The 25,641-nt window shown below is 45.3% G+C and overlaps 2 protein-coding genes across 2 annotated transcripts in view; both read left to right on the top strand.

Annotated features, from left to right (window-relative positions):
• Window positions 1-15,471, top strand: part of LOC120926685 (tetraspanin-36-like) — a 30,825-nt gene extending 15,354 nt beyond the window's left edge. The window contains exons 2-7 of the mRNA XM_040336831.1: window positions 1,821-2,012; window positions 3,458-3,532; window positions 7,530-7,625; window positions 9,328-9,474; window positions 13,743-13,826; window positions 14,951-15,471. Coding sequence (XP_040192765.1) covers window positions 1,821-2,012; window positions 3,458-3,532; window positions 7,530-7,625; window positions 9,328-9,474; window positions 13,743-13,826; window positions 14,951-15,019 — 663 coding nt within the window. The 3' untranslated portion in view covers window positions 15,020-15,471. The remainder of the gene's footprint in view (window positions 1-1,820; window positions 2,013-3,457; window positions 3,533-7,529; window positions 7,626-9,327; window positions 9,475-13,742; window positions 13,827-14,950) is intronic.
• Window positions 15,472-21,665: 6,194 nt separating this feature from the next.
• The window catches only part of LOC120926672 (acyl-coenzyme A amino acid N-acyltransferase 1-like), a 28,609-nt gene continuing 24,633 nt past the window's right edge, over window positions 21,666-25,641 (top strand). The window contains exon 1 of the mRNA XM_040336818.1: window positions 21,666-21,774. The gene's annotated coding sequence lies outside the window, so the exon portion shown is untranslated. The remainder of the gene's footprint in view (window positions 21,775-25,641) is intronic.

Raw genomic sequence — 25,641 nt, 5'->3', positions numbered from 1 at the left:
GGGCTGACGGTTGGGCACTAGTGATATAGATGCTTCTGGCAGCCTTTTGAGTGTATAAAGATATGCAATACAGAAACCTTTCCCCATCTTTTGACACGCCTGATCACTTTGTAGTGCTGTCTTCCTTACCCACCCCTCTTCTAATGTGAAGTTTGGGACACTGCTAAAAATAAAAAAAATTGTTGGGAATTTTGTCCTTCACCAAACATACCCCCCCCCCCCCATATTTGGGACAACCATCCTTTTCCCAGAAAATTCTAGCTTTCACCCTAAAGCAGGGGTGTCCAAACTTTTTTTTTCAACGAGTGCCAGATTTGATGAAGTGAATATGCGTGAGGGCTGACTATTTTTGTCTGACTTTATTTGAACCTTTAACATTCGGTTTAAGTGTGTTCCTCCAAGTACTAATACACTGCCCAACAAGGTGTGTGTGTGTGTGTGTGTGTGTGTGTGTGTGTGTGTGTGTGTGTGTGTGTGTGTGTCGCACACCTTCACTTTGAGATGGAAGTTTCAGGGGAAAAAATAAAATTTTAAATGAACTGTGGAGCAAAATAAGGGTCAGTGCCCATGAGTGCAGCCCAATCGATGCCCATCTGCAGCCTTGGAGGGGACCGGGATGAGTGCCAACATACATACAGCAGAATCTCCTGTTTACTCGGCGGCCTCTTTAATATGAAGCCTCCTATGATGGACAGAACAGTTGTCCAATGGCAGCCCAGGAGACGGGACTTCCTGTTGGAAATGCCGCGGAAGTAAACAGGAGATTCTCCTCCTGTATGTAATCTGAAGGCGCTTGTCCTGTCCCCTCCAAGGATGTATATCTCCAAATCGCCAGGGGGGCCGTACTAAACTGGAATGCGGGCTGGACTTTGGACATGCCTGCCCTAAAGGGTTTTGCCAATTCCTTCAGGTGCAGCCAAACCTGATTTTGGTCTCCAATGTTCGTAACCGAAAATATAGTATAGGCACCCTCCACTAAAGGGCTGATCTCAGATACCCATCTTGTGCTACTGACTTATTTTTTTTTTTTTTTTTTTATGCCTCTTAAAAATGCTTCTTAAATTTTGTAAGGTCTGGTGGGAAAGGGATGTGGGCCCCATTTCAGGCGATGATTGGGAAGACCTGCAGCAGGTCTCTTTCCCCTTCACAAAGAACTTGAGCTATTCATTCTGCATATGGTGTATAGGCATGGGCGTCCGCTACATAGGGCAAGGGGGGGCAATTGACCCCCCTGTAAAATCGAGAAGCTGCTGAAGAGTCTCGTGGGCATATGTCAGACACAGCGAGCAGAGTGAAGCCGCCTCCCCCTCCAGTGTTTATGTGTATACAGGGGGAGGGAACCTGCTGTGACCCGGCCGCGCTGATGGCTGATCTAAAGGTACTGAATGGGGAGGTCCGTCTGTGCTGAATGGGGGGGTTCATCTGTGCTGAATGGAGGGGTCTGTGCGGAATGGGGGGCTGTGCTGAAGGGGGGGGGGGAGAGTCTGTACATTCTCTAGGCTATAGTTGTATGGGCATGGAGTGAAGCTGAATTATCTCAAGAGCTATTTCACACTGCCAACTGGCCGCGTTATCTGTAAAGCGCCGCTAAAAAGTGCCGCTTTAGCTGCGCTATTCGGCCGCTAGAGGGGCGCTTTTAACCCCTGCTAGCGTTTGAAGAAAGGGTTAAATGTGTCACCACTACGGAAGCGCCCTGCCCAGAGAACTTCAGTGGACGCCCATGTGTATAGGAGCTCTGCGCTTTTTGCATGGTATTGGTGTGAGGGGTGACCCATGTTAAGTGTTTGAGTTTACATCTACTTGTATTTTTATTTTTTCAGGTGGCAGCAGCTGCACTGGCATATGTCGGTATTAATGCCATCATCACCTACAAGCAATATGAGAATTTCTTGGGGAACATGTATGTGATGCTTCCATCCGTGATCATTCTATGTGTGGCCGTGTTCATGTTCATCATTGGATGCCTCGGCTTCTGTTCCACCATTCAGGAATCCAGCTGCGGACTGGGATGTGTAAGTACTTGGCTGTCTCTTGCCAGCAAAATAGTTTGCATTTTACTCCCCTCTATAGGTGTTTTAAAGAACCTAACGTGATTACTTGGGAAATTTAAAGCAGTAGTCTGTCTATCACATACCTGCACATTATGAAAGACTTGTCTTAAAACTAAGCCCTTTAGCGGCATGTTGTCCCTGCTGCAGAGGCTTCCATCTCCGTACGGTCTTCCTTCTAGGTTTAGCGGCTCTGGGTGTCTGGTGGAGCCGTGATGATGTCACTCCTATGTATGCATTACCTTTTTCTAGTTAGTCATGTGGACTCTACAACAGGTGTGGGCAACCGTAAAGCGGTTGTAAACCCGCATATACTTTTTTTTTTTTTTTTTTTACACCTGCAAGGCAAAAGCCATAATGAGCTAGTATGCACCGCATATTGGCTCATTATGAAATACTTGCCTCGGAACGAGGTAGGAAACTTACCTGATCCACGCCGAGCGTGTCTTCCGGGTATCGCCGCTCCAGCGCTATGATTGGCTGGAACAGCGATGATGTCACTCCCGCACATGCGCGCGGTAGATTTTATTCCAGCATGGTTCGGCAGGGCCGGCCCTTCAGCCGAGGATCCCCCCTGCGCCGCTGCAATCAGCGGCGCATTGCGAGGGGAATAACTCCTAAACCGTACAGGTTTAGGAGATATTCTTTATACCTACAGGTAAGCCTTATTATAGGCTTGCCTGTAGGCAAAAGTCAAAAAAGTGGGTTTACAACCACTTTAAGGAGGTGATCTACCTAAACAACATGGGAGAAGTCAAAGATCACTGAGAAGTGTCATCTCCTCACGCTGGATTTAAACTTTCCATTGCTACTGTGTCACAATTGTGCATGATATTAGTCTATGGCCAAGCACAGCAAACCCGCAGGAAAGCTTCAGGTAAACCGCAGCACATCAAATCCACCCTATACTATTCTGCCCAGTGTATCGATCCACACTGACTTTAAGATCTCCTCTCTGCTGCTGCTGGCACCACTCTGTAGCCGGCATAAGAGGTGGAATCGGTGTTGCCAACCTACCAGATTGAAACTTGCTGGCACAGCCAAGTTTTTACTGGCATTTCAAAAAGTTACAAAATTACAGGTGTAAGTGCAAATTTCAGTCCAGTTTAAAACTGATAATGAATATCTGCTAGCACGGTACAAACAGGGTTAATGGTAAATGTAACTCCCCAGCCTCTAACATTGCATAAGGGGGGATATATATAATATAACAATACTATAATAAAATACTATAATACAATAATACAATAATAATAAAATAATACAATAATAATAAAATAATACAATAATAATAAAATAATATAATAATATTATTTTATTGTATTATATTATATTAACAAAAGTGAAAATGCACTTTAAAATCAGGATAATATTTAGTGTCTAATGTCTGACTTTTTTTCTTTCTACAGTTCATCACTCTGATATCCATCATATTGGCCGCTGGAGTGGCGTCTCTTGTGTTGGGACTCGTATATAAAGATAAGGTAAGGAATTGGGAGGTTATGCCTTTCTGAGATCGTATGTCAGAATGGTTTCATGTAAGACTGAGCATTTTTCCGTTTGATCTGGTGAGCCAACAGGACCACGCTAAATTTTTCATTTTATTTTTTATTTTTTTTTGGGAACAGGGAAAAGCATGTTTTCACTTTTTATTCCTGTAATTTGAGGACAAAGATGGGGCAATGGGGTCAGTGTGTTCATAATATGCAGCTAAATGCCACATCTGGACCCAGCAGCCTTCCATGCGGTGGCTGAATACAGACTGGACAATTGGTTGGAGCCAGAGCACACCCACCCTGGCCGCAAACTGTTTTTGCTGAAGCCCTAATTGCATGTAACTCCTCATATAAGCTGTTGCATGCCAGCAGCGGCTGCCCTTGATTTACGAAGGGTACAAGTCCCGCTGCAGCTGTTCGCACACAACTTGTGCATGAGGTTGAAGTTTCTCCACCACAGCTTCTTACTAGTAATCTTCTTTTTTTTTTTTTCTGAGCCTCTATTAATTTGTGCAGCGCTTTATAGCATGATGGCAGACAGTACAGTTGCATACCTCCCAACTTTTTGAGATGAGAATGAGGGACACCTATTGGCAAAAGTATGCAGGCATAGGATGCACCCCTGGCCACGCCCCCTTAAAGGAGAAGATTGGTTAAACCCACAAGTGCTGTGTTTTATTTTTTTAAATCTTTTATTTTTTTATTTTTTATATATATATATATATATATATATATATATAATATATATATATATATTTTTTTTTAACCACTATTATTCCTTATGTTGGCTTTTGGAATTTACGAATGTAGCAATTTACAAATCGGATGAAAGGTTTAGTGCTGGAAAATTATTTTTCTGCTAGATAAAAAGGGCATTTTATTTACATCTCTATAGATCAGACCAAAGTGAGGAATTGCTCCAAATCGGGGACAGTCCCTCGAAATCAGGGACAGTTGGGAGCTATGCAGTTACAATACAGGAGTAATCGGAGGGCCCTGTTTTCTATAGTCTGTTCCCATTTGAGATCTTTCCCTTCCTATCTTTTTGGATTCTTGGTCTAGGACATGGCGTGAGGATTGGTTTCCCCACTGCTGACAGAAGTCTTTTTTTTTTTTGTTTTTTTTTTTTTTTTTCAAACGGTGGAATCCTTAAAATAACTTTCTGGTCTCGGAACCCCTGCTAACAATGACTATATCTACTAGGGTTGCACCAATACTAGTATAGGTACCAATACCAAGCATTTGCCTGAGTACTTGTACCATAGCCCCCCCAAACAGGGCTGATAAAAATAAAATAAATTGCTAATATTGCACACTGACACTGTCTACACACCCCCCCCCCCCCCCCCAAAGAAGAGAGCATTGTAAAAAAATAAAAAATAAATACTGGCACGTGCCACTGTCACATGAGATTAACAAAGTATCGGTGAGTACTGGGGGGGGGGAGTATCAGTACTTGTACTCGGTCTTAACCACTTAACGCCCGCCCACTGTATATATACGTCCTGTTTTTAAGATGGATATCTCAGTTACGGCAGCAGCTGCTGCCACAACTGAGGTATCCATCTTTACAGTGGGCGGCCGTGTAAACGATAACGGCGGTCTCCGCGGCGGATTCGCCGCGAGATAGCCGTTATCGGTGGCGGGAGAGGGGACTTCCGCACCCTCCGCCGCTTACCGGAAGCCGCGGAGGAGATCGGATGCTGCCAGCTCATGTGTGAGGACTTGAGTGAGGGCAAGATGGCCCCCACCCGTCCTCATAGCTCTGCTGGGCGGAAGTGACGTCAAAACATCAGTCCCGCCCAGCCTCTTAAAGAGAATTTTTTTTGTTGTCATTTTTTTAAATGACAAATTTTCCTTTTTTTTTTTTTTTTTTTTTTTTTTTTTTTTTTTTTTGCTTTTAAGTCTAAATATGAGATCTGAGGTCTTTTTGACCCCCAGATCTCATATTTAAGAGGACCTGTCATGCTTTTTTCTATTACAAGGGATATGTTCTTTTTTTTTTTTTCATATTTCAGCAGAAGTGAACGCATACTCGAGTAGCGCCCGCATATGAAAACGGTATTCAAACCACACAAGTGAGGTATCGCCGCGATCGTTGGAGCGAGAGCAATAATTATAGCCCTAGAGCTACTCTGTAGCTCAAACAATGCAACCTATAGAATTTTTTAAACGTCGCCTATCGAGATTTTTAAGGGTAAAAGTTTGACGCCATGCCACGAGCGGGCGCAATTTTAAAGCGTGACACGTTGGGTATCATTTTACTCGGCGTAACATTATCTTTCACAATATATAAAACAATTGGGCCAAATTTATTGTCTTATTTTTTATTCCAAAAAGTGAATTTTTTCCAAAAGTGCGCTTGTAAGACCGCTGCGCAAATACGGTGTTACAAAATGTATTGTGATGACCGTCCTTTTATTCTCTAGGGTGTTAGAAAAAATATATATATAATGTTTGGGGGTTTTAAGTAATTTTCTAGCAAAAAAAACCTTTTAGTTTCGTAAACACCTTCTGTCCTTAAGTGGTTAAAGTGGTATCGGGACAACCCTAATATCCAACTTGTGATACATTAGTGAGATGTTCAGTGGCTAAAGAGATCAATGGTGTTAGTGGGAACTTATGTGAGATGCAGAAATTCCTTCTTGCTCAAGGATCCCTAGATGAGAAACCATGCCATAGACTATTCAAGGGGCCCCTAACTCGACAAAATTATCATAGCAATAGTGGGATGAATCCAACAAATAGAAGTGGCGGAGATGCTTTCCTTTCCTGGAGAAAATGCACATACTGCTCTGGTCCTTTAACTCGAATGACCTGGACCTCCTTTGCATTTGGGAAGAATTGTGCCTTCAGCTTTTTGAGGAACGTTCATCTGCAGTGCCACCTGCTGTTAAAAATGATATTGCAGGGTGGCCAAATGGTTATTACATTTGGATGGACTTGCATTCCTTTCAGGATTTGGCTGTTCCCTGGATCAACAATCTCTGGTGTTATTATAAATGTTAATAGCCGGTTATGTTGTATGCATTTGGGAATGATTCCAGCAGTGGCAGTGCGTCCATAATGGGCGCCGCCCCCTCTCTCCTTGCACCGCTCTATCGTAGACTCATGCTATGCATGAGTCTATCTATGGGCGCCGCTGACACCCCCCTATTCAGGTGTCGTGCCCCTTTTCGGGCACTTGAATTACAGCGACAGGGGTGGTGTTTGCAAATGCCCGATTAGAGCCATAGGCTCCCAAAAAGGTGAACAGTGGGCACCATACTGTGCGTTTGCTGTTCACTCAGCGTTGTGTTAGCAAATCTAATTCCTGTACTTTACAACACTGAACCGCACCTCAGCCAATCGGGTGCTTGCTCTGGTCTGTTACCTGTCACCTGATAGGCTGAAACGTCAGGCGTTGTGATTGGAAGCCTGAGAGGACGGAAGACGACGAGGGGGGGGGGGGGGATGTGCAGGACACCGCCGCTGTGAGACAGGTAAGTGCAAGTGCTGGGTGGCATTCAAGGGGCACAGTGGCTACATCTTTATTTTTTATTTTTTCGTTTGCGCCCCCCAAAAATTGAGCACCAGCTGCCACTGCTATGCAGCCCCGCTGGCGGCAGCCTGTATAAAATAATAAAAAAAAATACTAGTGGCTAGATACTGTACTGCACTCAGTATTACCATTGAGTGCCGTATGCGCCCACGGACGGATGGCTGAAGCCCAGAATGCTTGTGTTCTACGCATCAGGGTCTACACATTGATGCCACTTGGTACAATGTCCAGCCACTACATTTTTCAGCCTCTTGTAGACTTTAACAGGCCACTGGCAGTGGGCTGGACGATGCACCTGTGTCTTCTGGCCGCACCAAAATGGTCACACAACAGCGCTGGGATATGAGACACGGGCTAAATGCCCAGTGTGCATGAGGCCTTAGACTATGTGTCACAAGTCTGTCTGAAGCGGTTCACTGATCTGACTTTCTTTTTTACTCCTAGATTAATCCAGAACTGGAGAAAAACATGGACCTCTTATTCCAGAAGTACGATGCTAAAAATGTGGAAAGTTCCACTGTGGACTTCATCCAAGAGGAGGTAATTCACAGAAGTTCTATTTTAGATTGCACGTGGCTTACATTACGTTCAAATTGCATTATTGATCTACCAACAGAAAGCTTGTTAATAATCTACCCCCCTCTTCCACAGGGGATCCTGTGTACATGGCACTTGTCCATTTAAATCGGCCTGCTCGGGAGAAAAGAGCTTTCATTCACAAAAACACAAGCCTACAGCACAAGTGTAGTACTTGGCTTGTGCTGTTGTCGGCTTGTGTTTTTGTGAATGATATGCTCTGCCTGAGCTGCAACCATTCGCAACACCAGCTGACAGTTTCCAATCTGTGTTCTGAATAGCAGGCTGCAGCCCTGTACTCTTGTGTAAACCGGAGAGAAGAGACATGGCACTGCAAAATGGCTAGGGGCGGGGCTCATGGTTAGCTGTAACGCCTCCCCCTTGAACTTCCATATTTTTAGGCTTCAGGAGGGGTGGAGATACCGCCTGCAATGACAATCTAACAATGTTGCATTCTAAATTCAACGCCCGCCGCGTGACTATATACGTCCGCAAAATGGCACGGACAGGCAGATGGGCGTATATATACGTCCCTGCCTTCTAGCGGGTGGGGGGTCCGATCGGGACCCCCCCCAGCTGCGTGCGGCGGGCGGATTCCCTCGGGGAGCGATCCGGGACGACGGCGCGGCTATTCGTTTATAGCCGCCCCGTCGCGATCGCTCCCCGGAGCTGAAGAACGGGGAGAGCCGCGTGTAAACACGGCTTCCCTGTGCTTCACTGTGGCGGCTGCATCGATCGAGTGATCCCTTATATAGGGAGACTCGATCGATGACGTCAGTCCTACAGCCACACCCCCCTACAGTTGTAAACACACACAAAGTGAACACTAACTCCTACAGCGCCCCCTGTGGTTAACTCCCAAACTGCAACTGTCATTTTCACAATAAACAATGCAATTTAAATGCATTTTTTGCTGTGAAAATGACAATGGTCCCAAAAATGTGTCAAAATTGTCCGAAGTGTCCGCCATAATGTCGCAGTCACAAAAAAAATCGCTGATCGCCGCCATTGGTAGTAAAAAAAAAAAAAAAAAATTAATATAAATGCAATAAAACTATCCCCTATTTTGTAAACGCTATAAATTTTTGCGCAAACCAATCGATAAACGCTTATTGCGATTTTTACCAAAAATAGGTAGAATACGTATCCTCTTAAACTGAGGGAATTTTTTTTTTTATATATGTTTTTGGGGGATATTTATTATACCAAAAAGTAAAAAATATTGCATTTTTTTTTCAAAATTGTCGCTCTATTTTTGTTTATAGCGCAAAAAATAAACGCACAGGTGATCAAATACCACCAAAAGAAAGCTCTATTTGTGGGGAAAAAAGGATGCCAATTTTGTTTGGGAGCCACGTCGCACGACCGCGCAATTGTCAAAGCGACGCAGTGCCGAATCGCAAAACCTGGCCTGGGCATTTAGCTGCAAAATGGTCCGGGGCTTAAGTGGTTAAATTACCCTTCTAAACGGCATTTACAAACACGGTTGAGAAGCAGTTTCTTTCGCAGCTGTAAGGCTTGGCTAAATTTGTGAAAATGCAAACGGGGCAGGCTACAGCTATAAAGTGTCTTGATTTATTTTTTCCTAACCTTGTCGTCCACAAGAGGTGAGGAGAGAAAAAATTTGGGTTTACCATCGCAATTTTTTATTTTCCCTTCTGAACAGTTGCAGTGCTGTGGAATCAAGAACTACACCAGCTGGGAGAACACAACCTGGTATAGAACCAATCACACCGTGCCCAAAAGCTGCTGTATGAAGAATGCCACTCAGTGTACAGGAGATCTGAAGGAACCTGGAAAGCTCTACAATGAGGTAAGAGGATCCTTTAAACACATTTCGAAATTCTATATGTAGCTCCTGGGAGTAAAGGTACCTCCAGAGACGGGGAGCGAGCTTGCATTCACCCCAGGGATGAGGCTATGGCTATAATGGGAAGTTGGAACAGAATTTGGGTGCCAGTCACTTTAATTTTTTATTGAGAACTTGGAAGCAGTAATAGACTAGAGCAGGGATCTTCAAACTATGGCCATCCAGCTGTTGAACTACAAGTCCCATGAGGCATTGTAAAACTGACATTCACAGACCTGACTAGGCATGATGGGAATTGTAGTTCCTGAACTGGAGGGCCATAGTTTGAGGACCCCTGGAATAGAGGGTTAGGGGAGGTTTCAGATACCTTTTTTTAGCATATCACTTGCAGACTCATTGAATCCAAAGACGAAAACTGTTTTTCTTGAAGATCTTGGATGGGTCTCTCAGACCTAGCAACCGGTATAATTTCTGGATAAGCCTCTCGCAGGACTTGGCAGCCAATAGAACTCCTGGACAAGTCTCTCTCAGACTTTGCAGCCAGGAGCTAGTTACCCTTTATTTGAATTTGTACAATGCATTCAGTGCCAGAACCTTTAAGCCATCCGGCGGTACTCTGAGGTATTTAAATGTAGGCGCATCCTCCAACTGAGTCACCAGGCCCTCCTAAGAGACCAGCCTTAATCCTGGCTCTCTCCAGCAAGGGTCCTCCCCTGGATCGCCTCAGCTTGGCTTCTTCCAAACGGGCAAGACGGCCTGGGATCAGCCCAGGATTAGTAGGCCCCAGACAGGCTTCTGGGCCTACTTGCGGAGCTTTCAGCAATGTGGTCTCAGGCCAGAAAGGCCATGAGGTAAAGACTGGGTAGATCACATGGCGTCTGTCCCATAAATGCCCCTCCCAGAATGCACAGCAGCCAGGAACCTCCTACTGGGCTTGTTGTAATTCTTAGGCTGCATTCACACCTAGGCGATATGCGTCGTTTTTTACCGCGATTTGCCAGGACAAATTGCGGCGTTTTTAACCGCGGTTTTGTATAGGTCATTGTCGGGTATGGAGAACACCGAAGCCGTCCGATATGCCGCGACAAAAAAGGGTCCGGGACTTGTTTTGAGCTTCAGGCGTTCGGCGTGGAGATGTGAACCATCTCCATAGAGAATCATGTTTCTCCCCTCCAGCGTATTGTAGCGTCGCGCTTCAGGCGTTTTGTCGCCTAGGTGTGAATGCAGCCTTATACTGCCCTGTGGTACCAGTGACACCTACTGGCAACAGTGAGAATTGCACAACTCAGCCAAGTTTAGAAGAGAAACTATATACAATCAATCTGAGCCGTTTACAGCTCAGCCAAAAACGAAATTTGCCTTTTATAGCCCCATTTTTAGGAATGGGAGGCTACACATAGAAAAGGGTTGGGGCTTGGTATGCCTGTGACAGAATGAGGAGCCTATAGGCTTGGCCTGGGATATGACTACCTTCAGTTGGCAGACAAGTTAAATGTTTGTTTTTCTTGTTAATGGGGAGGAGATGAGAAGCTGCCAGCCCTACTTCTATAGAGGAAAAGCTACAGGGGCAGAGTTTCTAACCCAGTTGACTACTTTCCTAGACCTAGAGGTCTCCAAACTTTCTAAAAGCATAGAAAAGGTCCCAACGTCAGTTGGGGGGAGAAACGGAGAAACGATGCCCCATTGTTGGAAGGAATTGTAGTATCGTAATTCCCATCTTACACTTTCCTGGGTAAGGCTATAAGGGTAACGGGTGCTGCAGCAAAACCCAGCTGAATCTGGAAATGTCGCAGATCAAATGCACATTTTCCAGCACATCACGGATCATCCACTACGCCAGAGATATGCAATTAGCGGACCTCCAGCTGTTCCAGAACTACAATTCCCATGAGGCATAGCAAGACTGTCGCCCTATGCAGCACAGATTCACTCACTACCCTGATTTCCCCCCCCCCCCCAGCGCTGCTGGTTTCCCTCTCCCGTGGGCTGTTGCTGCAGGGATATTTTAAGATGGGGTAAGGTACTGGTAAATGTCATTTACTGGCCCCTTCCCTTTCTAAATGGTGTGTTTGCGCTTTGGGGTGCACACTCTAATTCAATAGGCTGCTCACACCTATGGCACCATGTCTTCTGTTATGTGATCCTACTTCAATAAAGATTTGGACATATCTAACAATCAGTGGTGTGCTGACAAATTGCATTGGGAGGAATTTTTTTTTTTTTTTTTTTTTTGACAGATCACATTTCTAGAATATTTTTGTAGCCAGCTCAGAAATTTCTATTTTTCCGTTCTGGGTTTTTTGTCTTGTCCTGACAGTTTTTGATTTATTTAGCCCTGTGCAGGTCCAGCAGTCTTGCACTATATCCAGAAAACTGGTTTGTAGGTTATTTGCCAAATACAAAGTTTGGAGGCAATATTTTTGGGAATCCCTTATTTGTAAATGCTTTACAAATGGAACATTTTCCGCATACGACTCATATCGGGGCTTAATAACATCAGTGGCTGCATTTTACCAGGACCGCTGGCATGTACTGTTAATGAAGTGGAGCCAAACGTTTTAAAAACGCATTGTTTTTTTGTTTTTTTTACTTTATTGTGTTGTCACAAAATGTTTCCTCTTGATTTACTGCAATGGGTTGTACAGCAGTATAGTGCATCGCCACACTAAAGAAAATGCAGCATGTCCTACTTTTTTCAGTGAACTGAAATTGCCTTGTCTTTGTGCCCTATGCAGTACAATGGGGACAGTGTGAATGTCCTTAGAGGTAGGCAATGTTCAGCACTCTAGTTGTTATAAAACACCAAATCCTATTATCTGTCTGCCTCTGGTCACGCCTATAGCTTTCAATCTTGCAATGCATCATGGGACCTGTAGTTCCACAACAGTTGGCGTGCCAAGGTTTACCTATTCCCGACTTTTTTATATATATATATATATATATATATATATATATATATATATATATATATATATATATATATATATATATATATATATATAATCTCTATATCTCTATATCTCTATATCTCTATATCTCTATATCTCTATATCTCTATATCTCTATATCTCTATATCTCTATATCTCTATATCTCTATATCTCTATATCTATAACACACACACACACACACACACACACACACACACACACACACACACACACACACACACACACACACACACACACACACACACACACACACACACACACACACACACACAGTGTTTCCCCGAAAATAAGCCCGGGTCTTATATTAATAATGCCAACAAAAGACACAGTAGGGCTTATTTTCGGTGTAGGTCTTACCATGTAATGTGATGTCTTCTCTCCCCCTCTCCCTCCCTGCCTGTCAGGAATCCCCAGTGTGAACCGAGTTAAAATGCTTGTAAAATCCTATAATCCACTCTATTACAGTATTATATAATGTACAATGTGTGCGTTTCTGTAATATAATTGTGCCAAATACTTTTGTTATAGCGCCGCTCTGCACTTCTGTTACCCACGGGAGCTCTCTTCCCCCCAATTATATTACAGAAACACACACATTCTACATTATAAACTACTGTAATAGAGTGGATTATAGGATTTTACAAGCATTTTTAACTAGGGCTTATATTGCAGCCCTCCTGGAAAATAACACTAGGTCTTATTTTCAGGGTAGGTCTTGGGGAAACGGGGTGTGTGTGTGTGTGTGTGTGTGTGTGTGTGTGTGTGTATGTATGTATGTATGTATGTGTGTATGTATGTATGTATGTATGTATGTATATAATTTACACACATACTTGGATTGTCTGTGCTTATTTCATTCCTTCCTTTACCTAATATCGATTCAGACCATGGGTGTCTAGTTTCTGCACCTATAAGTTCCATGAAGCAGTAAAGACTCTACAGCCAATAATGGCATCTTGCTGGGTGCTTTTCCCTGCATGGCTGTCCTCCTATTGAAGTTTCGGAGTCTGCCGATTTGATTTTGCAACTACCTAAGGGTGTCCTGGCCCTAATCCTCTTCCCCCAAAAAAGATTAAGAGAAATAAACTTTCTTTTGCATTCAAGCAGTGTCTGGTGCCCATTAACTTTAACTACTCTGCACCCACCATGCCTCCCAACCCACCACATACAGGAGGTCAGCCATCTCTGGCCTGTTCTTGTTCGAACTCAAACCTTGGACCTTGCTACACTAGCTAACGGCATGTATTGAACAATTGTTTGGTAAAACCCCTGTAATACTTTTATAAAATAATATTGAAATATCTTTTGGTCTCTTTTTCAGGGCTGTGAGGCTAAACTAGAGAACGTACTACACAAAGTCCTCAGCTTCTCCATGCTGATCATTCTCGGCTTCGTGATCATTGAGGTAGGTGGAATTCCTTATGCCAATTTTTTATTTAAATGGTTACTGAAAAGTGTTGCATGCAATGAAACTGCATGTATTGGTTGAGTTTTTACAAACTCAACGAAACCCTACGAAGGGATGTTGGTCCAACCAAAGTTGAGCAGATTATGCCCTTGTAATCAGGCAGCCTTGGGTGCCGCCACTGTCTAAATACAGTAGCTGGAAGTGGAGATTCCAAAAGGGCACGATGTTATGACATTGCACCCAGGCCCCCGGATGTAAACGAAAAGCCACGGCTGTCGGCATGAGAATTTTTTTTTTTTTCTCAAGCTCATTCTTTCCAGCCTGGAGGAGAGATGGGGTCTCTCCATAAAGAGTACCTGTCACTATAGATTCCTATTACAAGGGATGTTTACATTCCTTGTAATAGAAATAAAAGTGATCCAAAAAATGTAAATAAAAAATGAAATGGCCCTGGTAGCTCATGCTCAGAAGCAAACACAAGTCCCGCCTACATATGTAAACACCGTTCAAACCACACATGTGGTATCGCCGCGTGCGTGGGAGCGCAAGAAACTATTCCAGCACTAGACCTCTGTAACCCTAAACGTGTAACAAATTCAAGCGCCCTCTATGGAGATTTTTTAGTACCGGAGTTTGGCACCATTCCATGAGAGAACAATTTTAAAGAGTGACCTGTTTTGGGGTATCTATTTATTCAGCGTAACATCTTTCGCATTATACGAAAAAAATTGGGCTAACGTTGCTGTGTTTAATTCACAACGTGTATTTTTTTTTTTAAAAAGCATTTGAAAAATGTATTGCGCAAATACCGTGTTTGGGGGCTCTGAGTCATTTTGTAGCAAAAAAGTGTGGGGTGTTTTTTTTTTTTTTTTTTTTTTGTAGGAGAGTGCCAGAATAGGCCTGGTATGGAAGTGGTTAAATAAAACAAACTTGGACTGGCCATTTTTTAAATTGAGTGACTAAAAGTAAAAAAATTAGCCTGCAAAAATTGGGGGGGGAACGGGGGTCCTATTTGGCTTTTGCTTCTGCTTTTTCTAGACTTGTCTATAATATGATGCCATTGCCTACCTTTTTTTTTTCTTCATTACCTTAGCGAACTAACCATTTCCTTTGTTTTCCAGCTCATTTGTTTGATCAGCTTGTGCGTGGTCTATCACAAAAGAGACTATCAGGGATACGAGATACTCTAGAATGAGACAAGATGCACCTGGAATGCGAACTAACACTCGGAACATCACATTTGCCTATTTTTGCTACTTGTATATACTTGCAATTGTTTAACGCTCCTCTTTGGACTTTCTTATATTATTGAGCTCAGAAGAGGCTGAAGATGTACAGTAGATATAACTTTCCAAAATCCCCATTCAGTGCAGCAGGTCTTGGACTAGGATGCTAATCTACTCCATTTAAGTCTATTTAATAAAATCTGGTAGAGATCACTGTACATGTGATTTAAGGGAAGGGGGGCGCTCAGTTTATACTGAATTCTGATGTGGGCTACTGCATGCTGTACATTGCAGTCTACAATAAGCTAACTTGCATACCTTCTATTCGTATACATTTTGTTTTTTGTTAACTTTTTTGGTGTAAATAATGTGTCTGATTCTGAAACTTTTTGGAATAAAAAAGCCACTGAATACAATGTTGCATTGTGCCATTAATTTGGTTTCACTCATAACTGAATAACTGGGGCAACTATTGCTGACCAATTTCATAAAAATACTATATGCCTGGCTTTTTATACTTGTCCTCTCGTTTCAGTACTTTAAAGTTGTTGTAAACCTCGGACATGAAATCTGAACAGGGCATATCCCTCTATAGTTTGTACTTGTCTCAATCCAGAGCTCTTGCCCTACATTCACACATGCTTTTTTGGTGTGTAGCTCCCATTGATCAGGCGCTATGCTAAATTTAGTGGGTGTCTGGGCCGATAGTTTTACTCAGACTTTAATGATTTGTGCTAAATCCGCATCTGTTCTAGTTGTGGGAAAGGATTTTCCCACTGTTGCCTGTAGGTGGCGATACCAACACAGGCCAATGTTGGAACACGGGCAGGCTATGGTGTATTGGAGTGTCCTTTCCTGGGAACAGCTGAGTGGGAGTGGTCTTCCCACTGGGCATGCTGGGAAAGGATACTTAATAACCACTTAAGACCCAGACCTTTAGGCAGCTAAAGGACCTGGCCAGTTTTTGCGATTCTGCACTACGTCGCTTTAACTGACAATTGCGCGGTCGTGCGACGTGGCTCCCAACAAAATTGGCTTTTTTTCCACAAATAATTTTCTTTTGGTGGCATTTGATCACCTCTGCGGTTTAATTTTTTTGCGCTATAAACAAAAATAGAGCGACCATTTCGAGAAAAATTCAATATTTTTTTACTTTTTGCTATAATAAATATCCCCCAAAAATTATATATATATATATATATATATATAAAAAATTGCCTCAGTTTAGGGCCGAAATGTATTCTTCTAACTATTTTTAGTTAAAAAAAAATTGCAATAGCGTTTACAAAATGGGGGATTTTTTTTTTTTTAATACTACGAATGGCAGCGATCAGCTTTTTTTTTTTTTTTTGACCGACATTATGGAGGACAATTTTGACACATTTTTGGGACCATTGTCATTTTCACAGCAGAAAATGCATTAAAAATGCATTGTTTACTATGAAAATGACAATTGCAGTTTGGGAGTTAACCACAAGGGGGCGCTGAAGGGGTTGGGTGTGATCTCATTTGTGTTTCTAACTGTAGGGGGGTGTGGCTGTATGTGTGACATCGACTGTGTTTCCCTATAAAAGGGAACACACTATCAATGACGGTGCCACGGGGAAGCTGGGTTTACACACAGCTCTCCCCGTTCTTCAGCTCCGGGGACCGATTGCGGGACTCCAGCGGCGATCGGGTCACGGAGCTTTGGACCGAGTCGCGGGCCCCACGGCTGGGCACTTAGAGGACGTACCTGTACGGGCTTGTGCCATTCTGCCGATGTATATGTGCAGGGGGCGGTCCTTAAGCGGTTAAGGGGCAGATGCCAATTTTCGTGGTCCTTCGCCCCTCCTGGCGCGAGGTACATGTCGTTGTGATTTTCAGTCTCGGGGCCACGTTGGCCCTAGGCTGCCTTTCTATCAAGTAGGCCCAGCTATCCTGACTGGGACCTACAACTGCAAAGAGATCCCAAGCTGTCCGTCTACTAGAGGAAGCTACTTGGTGGAGGAAACCAGGGGAGGACCTGCCCAGGAGGAGACCAAGCGAAAGGCTAATGTCTCAGGGTAGGCCCGTTGACCCCATTAAGGGGTAGCTGCAGCTCAAGTTGCCCTACAATTTTGCCGGTTTAAAGGCTCTAACTGTATGGCTGGAAGTTCGGGTGTCAAATTCTGTGCCAGAATTCCGGACTGTTAGTTTTTTTGCTCATAACCTGTGGTCTGTGGCATTATTCATGCATCATTCCAGCTGCTAGGCCAGGTGAGAGGGGCCTATCTAGGTAAGCAATACACACTTGTGGAAGTGGTGAATGACTATTGGGACTTGAAGTTTTTCTTCAGTGATCTATACTGTGCACCTGAACCTTCCCCTTCCCTCCTTCATCCTTTTACTTTCCTGCATTTAAAAGAAAAATAAAACCAACAGCTAAAGGTTTTACATCTCGTGTGGACATTGGAGTTCTTTACAGACTTTCTTCCCCTAGACCAGGGATAGGCAATCAGTGGACCTCCAGCTGTTGCCGAACTTCAAGTCCCATGAGGCATAGCAAGACTCTGACAGCCACAAGCATAACACCCAGAGACAGAGGCATGATGGGACTTGTAGTTTTGCAACAGCTGGAGGTCCACTAATTGTTTATCCCTGCCCTAGACAATGAATATTGAGGTAACGTGCAAGACCCAAAAGCAAACCAGCGTGGGCCGGCCCCCCCCCCACGCCATAAATTTTTGACCAGGGGAACACCCTTCAAATCACAAGCACTGATCAGATACCAATCGGCAGACTTTTTTTTTTTTTTTTGGGGTCATGCCCCTTGTACACACAGTAGGGCTGCACGATTCTGGTCAAAATGAGAATCACGATTCTCAAAAAAAGGTATGCCAGAACCCCCCCCCCCCCCCCCCAAAAAAAAAATATATAAACCTGTGATTTATCTGAAAAGTATGAATATATAAAAAGAGACCAGAGATATGTCTAATGTTAAAGATCATATAACTCCTATGAAAAAAGCAGAATCAAACTTTGATTCTGCTTTTTTTCATAGGAGCTATATGGTCTTTAACATTATAGACATATCACTGGTCTCTTTTTTTATAGATCAGAAGCAGTACTGCCAGCAACCATTGGGTGGCGCATGGATACACACAGTTGTACAGAACTGTGAGAAGGATGAATACATCACAAGCAGTACCGCCGGCAACCACTGGGTGGCGCATGGATACAAACTACTGCAGGCTGCTGACGTCGGTTTTGATATCGGCGGCTTTTGCGTTCCACGCTGGTTACATGGAACCAGCGGTGAAAACAGAAGAATCGCCGGTCATCCCGCGGGGAGAATCGAAATCGCGATTCTCTCCGCGATTGATTGTGCAGCTCTAACACAAAGGCAGAATGTCAGCCAGTTTTGTATTGAACCAGCCGATACGACATTCGGCCCGGGTATTTAGGCAGAGACTAGTACTCTTCCAGGTCTTGGCTAAAGTTTTGGTTGCAGTTGTGATTTATAGTAAAGCCTCATACACACAATCAGATTTTCCAACAGGACTTGTGTGACAGGCTGTTGGCAGAAAATCTGACCGTTTGTGCGCTCCATCTAACAACTGTCGGATTTTCCGCAGACAAATGTTGGCTAGCAGGCTTTAGCTTTTCCGTGGACAATTGTCTGTCGGATTATCAGAGTGTGTACATAAGTCCAAACCCGCATGCTCGGAATCAAAGCTCACCAACCACGACATTAGCAGAAGGTGCCCAAAGAGTGATACTGAAAAACCTTGTAGTTTTGTGTTTGTTGGCCAACAATTGTGTGCCGTTTTGTATGCAATACAAATTCATTAAACAAAAATTCTTAGGAAAAGCCTTGGCTCCAAAAAGCTCTAGAGCGCATGATTTCTGGGAAAGCCTGTGATTGGCTATCGTGGTAATCCGTAACTATACAGCTTACCCCCGTACTCTTCCTCCTCTTGAATGGAGAAAAAGATACATTGTGTCTTTCTCTTTGCTAGAGGCGTTGGGTCCCTTTTCATACGAGCAGGGAGATTGGGTCCGACTGTCAGATTTTTAGGTGGCCCTGATGTATATCAATAGTGTAGAGTCAATAAATGCAATGAAAATTGACAGTTGTGAATAAAATTCAGTGAGACTTAATAATGCAAAAGAACATATAAAGAAAAACTGAATTGTTCAAAATAAAACCCCAAAATGTATATAGTGAAGTAAAATAATGGGCTTGGTACAGCAACTTGAGCACAGTTGAGAAGTATCTCCACAATCGCTTAAAGTGGATGTAAACCCAAATAATTTTTTTTGATGTCGCAATGTACAGTAGATTTCCTATCATCTGTGCCCAGTCTTGCCACACAGAGTTAATCCAGCTCTGAGCAATCCTCTTTTATCATTCAGTGAAATAAAATGAGCTTACAGAGGAAAACCTTGGTCCGTTCCACTCCCTTACTGTGAGTGACAGGTTATTTGCATATCTCATGCACTAGCTTCAGACGGGCATTATTTTTTTTAATTCCCACCCCCCACTCCTATTCTGAAGTCATGTGGTTACTTGTCTGGATTTTGACTGGATGTTGGTGGTCATAGCAGAATTTAGTGTAAGGGGAGTGTAGAGGTGGGAGGGGAGTCTACTGACATCACAATCTACTGACATCACTCTACCCACCGAGCTCCAGACAACAGACCCACCCACAGAATCTGCAGTTTTTCAGTTCTTATAACAGACAGACGGGAGACAATTGACAGGAGACATGTATATCCTTATAGATCAGCACTATGGCAGTAGTTTAGAAAGGATGAGAGTGGGTTTACATCCACTTTAAGTGACCAGCCACTAAGATCGAGTGGATTAAATGCTCACCAGAGCAAATGGCTGCCATTACAGCAACATGTATGCCTTTTAAGCATATATGGAATGCTCTCAAGGCTCGGTGCAGCAGTACACTTTCAGTGGTACCTCAAGGCCTAAGCCAACTACGGATAAATAAAGCTCACCAGGAGCTCAAGTAGATTTTTCATAGTGTAGTAAATTTATTAGCGAAATGGATAAAACGCAGGGATGGACTGGCCATCGGGACTACCAGGAGATTCCTGGTGGGCCGATGGCTCAGTGGGCTGGTCGGAGGTCTGGGGCGATCTACCCGTCAATCGCCAAAAGCTGGCGCCTGACGGTTAGATCGAGATTTAGCGAGCATGCAGAGTAGCGCAGGGTGTGTGTAGTATATTCTCTCTCCTGTCACGGCACTCACGCTGCTCCCCCTGGCGGCCCCTCTCCTCCTTGCGTCCATCCCCATTTGCTTGTGACATCATCTGGGATGGACGAGAAGAGGAGGGGGAGCCATGAGTGCCGTAACAGGAGAGAGAACATATTACACACGCTTCCTGCGCTACTCTGCATGCTGGCTGGTAAACGATGTGCACCATAATGTGCCCTTATGTGCCCTGTGTCCTGATGTGCTGTGCCTCAATGTGGTGTGCCCTGATGTGCACTGTACCCTGGACCGGTCTGGATGAAGTCCAGGGCCACATTTTCGCCCCAGTCCAGCCCTGATAAAACGGCAGAAAATCCAGTAAACGCACATGGAAAAACTGCTGCCGACCCCGAATCGCATCGTGGCGTGACATTAGAACCAGATACTCCGCCCATGACACGTTTCGTCTGATAGGACGTTATGTGTCTGACACCCGTCTACATCCAATCCGTTATAAACAGATGGATGAGGATCAGTCCCCCCTGTCTGCCAGACTATTGCAATTTTATATTGTGGGACCGTGCAACAACCGCAATCTGAGCGTTTCCTTTGTGATTGCAATACGGCTCCATTGAACTAATTTGGAAATGTTAACAGGCAGTGCGGCATGTCAAACTTTTTCCTCTGAATTAAAAATACAGTGAATAAATTATGTGTGCTGCCCTGTCTGGCTGTATTGTTACAATTCTGGTGGCCAAAAAAACGCAGCTGAACCGCCTGTTTATACGGCCCCCTGTCTGAAAGACCTTGTATATTCCTCTTTAACCACTTAAGGACCTGCGCACGACTATATATGTCCTCTTTTTGAAGAGGGATGTCTCGGTAACGGCAGCAGCTGCTGCCACAACCGAGATATCCATCTTTTCAGGCGCCGGTCCTTTAAACGATAATGGTTGTCTGTCTGCATGGCAGATTCGCCGCGGGATCACCGTTATCCATGGTGTAAGAGGGCCACCGCTTACCGGAGCCATCGGCAGCGGCGGAGGCGATCGGGATCCTGTCCGTGGCTTGTCATGGATACGAGTGAGGGCAAGATGGCCCCCAACCGTCTCCATAGCAGGGCGGAAACGGCGTCAAAACGTCACTTCCGCCCATACGTCTTAAAGAGACAGTTTTATTTGTCATTTTTTCAAATGACCACATTTTTATTATTTTGTAAGACCGCTGCGCAAATACGGTGTGACAAAAAGTATTGCAATGACTGCCATTTTATTCTCTAGGATGTTAGAAAAAAAATGTATAATGTTTGGGGGGTTCTAAGTAATTTTCTAGCAAAAACATATTTTTTTAACCTGTAAACAGGCAAGGTCCTTAAGTGGTTAATAACTGTGCAGTGTTTTGCTCTTTGTACCTGCCTGGAGCACAGGGCGTGCAGCGCCCTTTATCCTGCAGGTTATAGATCCCTCGCTGTGCTCACCGTTCTGCAATACGCTTCTCCCCGCACATTCCAGGCGATTGTATTCCTGAACTGCCGCACATACAAAGCAGGTTAGTTGGAGGTTTTGTATTTGATGTTTTTATTAGGCTACTTTCACACTGGAGGCGCTCTACCGCCGCCGACGCAACGCCCCAGTGTGAAAGTAGCCAGGGCTGGACTGGGACAAAAATTTGGCCCTGGACTTCATCCAGATCGGCCCACTTTAATTCAACCGTCAATGCCTGCCCCAGTGTGAAAGCAGCCTAAGAGTCAGGGAGTGAATGAGACAGAAGAGGGAGCTGAGAGACAAAGGGGGGGGGGGGAGCTGAGAGACAGAGGGGGGGGGAGCTGGGAGACAAAGGGGGGAGCTGAGAGACAAAGGGGGGGGGGGCTGAGAGACAAAGGGGGGGAGCTGAGAGACAAAGGGGGGGGGAGCTGAGAGACAGAGGGAGGGAGCTGAGAGACAGAGGGGGGGGGGGGGCTGAGAGACAAAGGGGGGGAGCTGAGAGACAAAGGGGGGGAGCTGAGAGACAAAGGGGGGATCTGAGAGATAGACAGAGGGGGGGGGGCTGAGAGATAGAGGGGGCTAAAAGAGGGGGGGACTGAGAGACACGGAGACTGAGAGACAGAGGGGGACTAAGAGACAGAGGGGGGGGGGACTGAGAGACAGAGGGGGGATCTGAGAGAGAGACAGAGGGGGGGGGCTGAGAGACAAGGGGGGGGAGCTGAGAGACAAAGGGAGCTGAGAGACCGAGGGGGGGTCTGAGAGACAGAGGGGGGGGGTCTGAGAGATAGAGGGGGCTAAAAGAGTGGGGGACTGAGAGACACGGAGACTGAGAGACAGAGGGGGACTAAGAGACAGAGGGGGGGGGCAGAGGGGTCTGAGAGAGTCTCTGTTTTAAAAAACGGCCCACTGAGCCATCGGCCCACCGGGAAACTCCCTGTAGTCCCTATGGCCAGTCCATCCCTGAAAGTAGCCATAGTGTCATACTTGCCCCTTGTGAATTAATTCCAGAGACTTTTGCATGGTTCACGCTATGAATCGTACAGGAATGTGCAGCGCGGTTCACATTCGATGCGGTGCAATTTCAGCCCATTCATTTGATTGCGCTCAAATCACACTGCATTTCACCAAAAGTAGTACATGCGCTACTTTTTGAAACTAGTTGTAACCGGATCGCATGATATTTGTTTTATTTTTTTTTAACACAATGCGATCTAACGCACTGCAAAAGTAGTGTGCGTTATTAATGCAGCGTGGGAAACGCACATGAAACGCCGGCTTCTGGCACCCGCGATTTGGTGTGAACTAGCCCTGAAACTTTTGGGGGAATATTTACAAAACAGTGAATGTGACTTTCACCAATCCGTTTAACCACTTCAGCCCCGGAAGGATTTACCCACTTCCTGACCGGGCCGATTTTTGTGATACGTCACGATTGATGCCGACATAGCTTCACCTCATTCATTAAGCTGCATATTAATTTTGCAAAGTGAACATGCTGTACTCCTTTACTTAACCACTTCCATACTGGGCACTTACGCATCTTCCCGCCCAAGCCAATTTTCAGCTTTCAGCGCTGTCGCACTTTGAATGACAATTGCGCGGTCATGCTACACTGTACCCAAACAAAATTGGCGCCCTTTTTCCCCCACAAATAGAGCTTTCTTTTGGTGGTATTTGATCACCTCTGCGATTTTTTTTTTTTGCGCAACAACTAAAAAAAGACTGAAAATTTGGAAAAAAAAATACGTTTTTATTTTTTTCTGTAATTTTTTTGTAAATAAGTATGTTTTCTCTTTCAATTACGGGCACTGATATGGCGGCACTGATGGGCACAGATGAGATGGCACTGATGGACATCGATGAGGTAGTACTGACGGGCACAGATGAGGTGGCACTGATTAGCGGCGCTGGTATGCGGCACTGATGGGCTCTCATAGGCGGCACTGATGGGCACACATAGACGGCACTGATGGGCACTCATGGGCGGCACTGATGGGCACTCATGGGCGGCACTGGGCACTCATAGGCGGCACAGATGGGCACTTATGGGTGGCACAGATGGGCACTGTGGGGTGGCACAGATGGGCACTGTGGGGTGGCACAGATGGGCACTGTGGGGTGGCACTGATGGACACTGTGGGGCGGCACTGATGGACACTGTGGGGCGGCACTAATTTAATTATGTTGCCAGTCAGTGCCCATTTGTGGGCACTGATTGGCATCTTTTTTTTCAGCCTTTTTTTTTTTGCCTTTTTTTGGCCCCCCCTTTTTTTTTTTCATCCCTGGTGGTCCAGTGTGGCGATCTGAGGGGGGGCTGCACTGATAAACAATCAGCGCGAACCCCCCCTGTCAGGAGAGCCGCCGATCGGCTCTCCTCTACTCGCGTCTGTCAGACACGAGTGAGGAAGAGCCATCAACAGCTCTTCCTGTTTACATCGTGATCAGCCATGGTTGGACACGGCTGATCACGTGGTAAAGAGTCTCCGTGAGAGACTCTTTACCGAGATCGGTGTTGCGGGGTGTCAGACTGACACCCCGCAACAACGATCGCCGCGATGCGCGCCCCCGGGGGCGCGCAGCGGCTCAGAATCCTGAGGACGTCATATGACGTCCAGTCAGGATTCTACAACCACTTTGCCGCCGTCAATCTGTCATTGGCGGGCGGCAAGTGGGTAATCAAGGAGTCAAATTCTGTTTATCTGGCTACTCTGGATGTGACTGCATTTGTGTCTCGATCTGACATGAATCTGTGCAGGTTTCACTCACTCCCATCACCGGTGACCTGGTAAGGGCGTAGGCAGATGCAGTCTGCTTTTTCTACTGCGGGTGGTTCTTTTTGCAGCGGCACTGCAGATCGAGAGGAAGTCAGAAGGAACATGGGGCCAGATTCTGGTAGAAGTGCGGCGGCGTAACGTATCGTAGATACGTTACACCGCCGCAAGTTTTCATCGCAAGTGCCTGATTCACAAAGCACTTGCGATGAAAACTACGCCGGCGGCCTCCTGGCGCAAGGCGGGCCAATTCAAATGGGCGTGTGCCATTTAAATTAGGCGCGCTCCCGCGCCGGACCTACTGCGCATGCCCTGTTTCTTAACTCCCGCTGTGCTTTGCGCGCCGTGACGTCATTTTTTCGAACGGCGACGCGCGTAGCGTAATTCCCGGACGGCTTACGCAAACGACGTTATTTTTTAAATTTCGACGTGGAACGACGGCCATACTTTATACAGCAATTCGTTTGCTGCGTAAAGTTAAGGCACCAAAAACTACGACTAACTTTGCGACGGGAAACTAGACTAGCGGCGACGTAGCGAAAATCCGTCGTGAATCGCCGTAACTCCTAATTTGCATACCCGACGCTGGTTTACGACGCAAACTCCCCCCAGCGGCGGCCGCGGTACTGCATCCTAAGATCCGACAGTGTAAAACAATTACACCTGTCGGATCTTCTGGCTATCTATGCGTAACTGATTCTATGAATCAGCCGCATAGATAGAAACAGAGATACGCCGTAGTATCTCTTTGGTGAATCTGGCCCATGGTCCCACTATGGTTTCCTGGGTCACTGCATAAGCGATCCGATTGGATTCTGTAGCCTAGGGTTGCCACCTGTTCGGGATTCACCCGGACAGTTCGGGTTTGGACTCATGCGTCCGGGTTTCAGACTGTCTGAGACCCGGACACATTATTCAGACTGGACTAAGTCTCCCCCTCCCCCTTTTCTCTCCTGCCTCTAAGTAAGTATGCTAAGGTAAATCAGGGTTCTCAGAGCACTTATTACATCAGAGCTCCCCTTTACACCAGAGACCACAGTGCTCCCACTTACATCAGAGTCCTTGCCATACACCTGAGCATCCCTTACATCAGAGTCCCCAGAGTTCTCCCTTACATCAGAGTCCCCCTTACAATAAAAGGGAACTCTGCGGACTCAGAT

The sequence above is a fragment of the Rana temporaria genome, chromosome 1 (genome assembly GCF_905171775.1).
Source record: "Rana temporaria chromosome 1, aRanTem1.1, whole genome shotgun sequence".
In the NCBI taxonomy this organism is placed as follows: Eukaryota; Metazoa; Chordata; class Amphibia; order Anura; family Ranidae; genus Rana; species Rana temporaria.
This window is presented reverse-complemented; position numbering and strand designations above follow the sequence as displayed.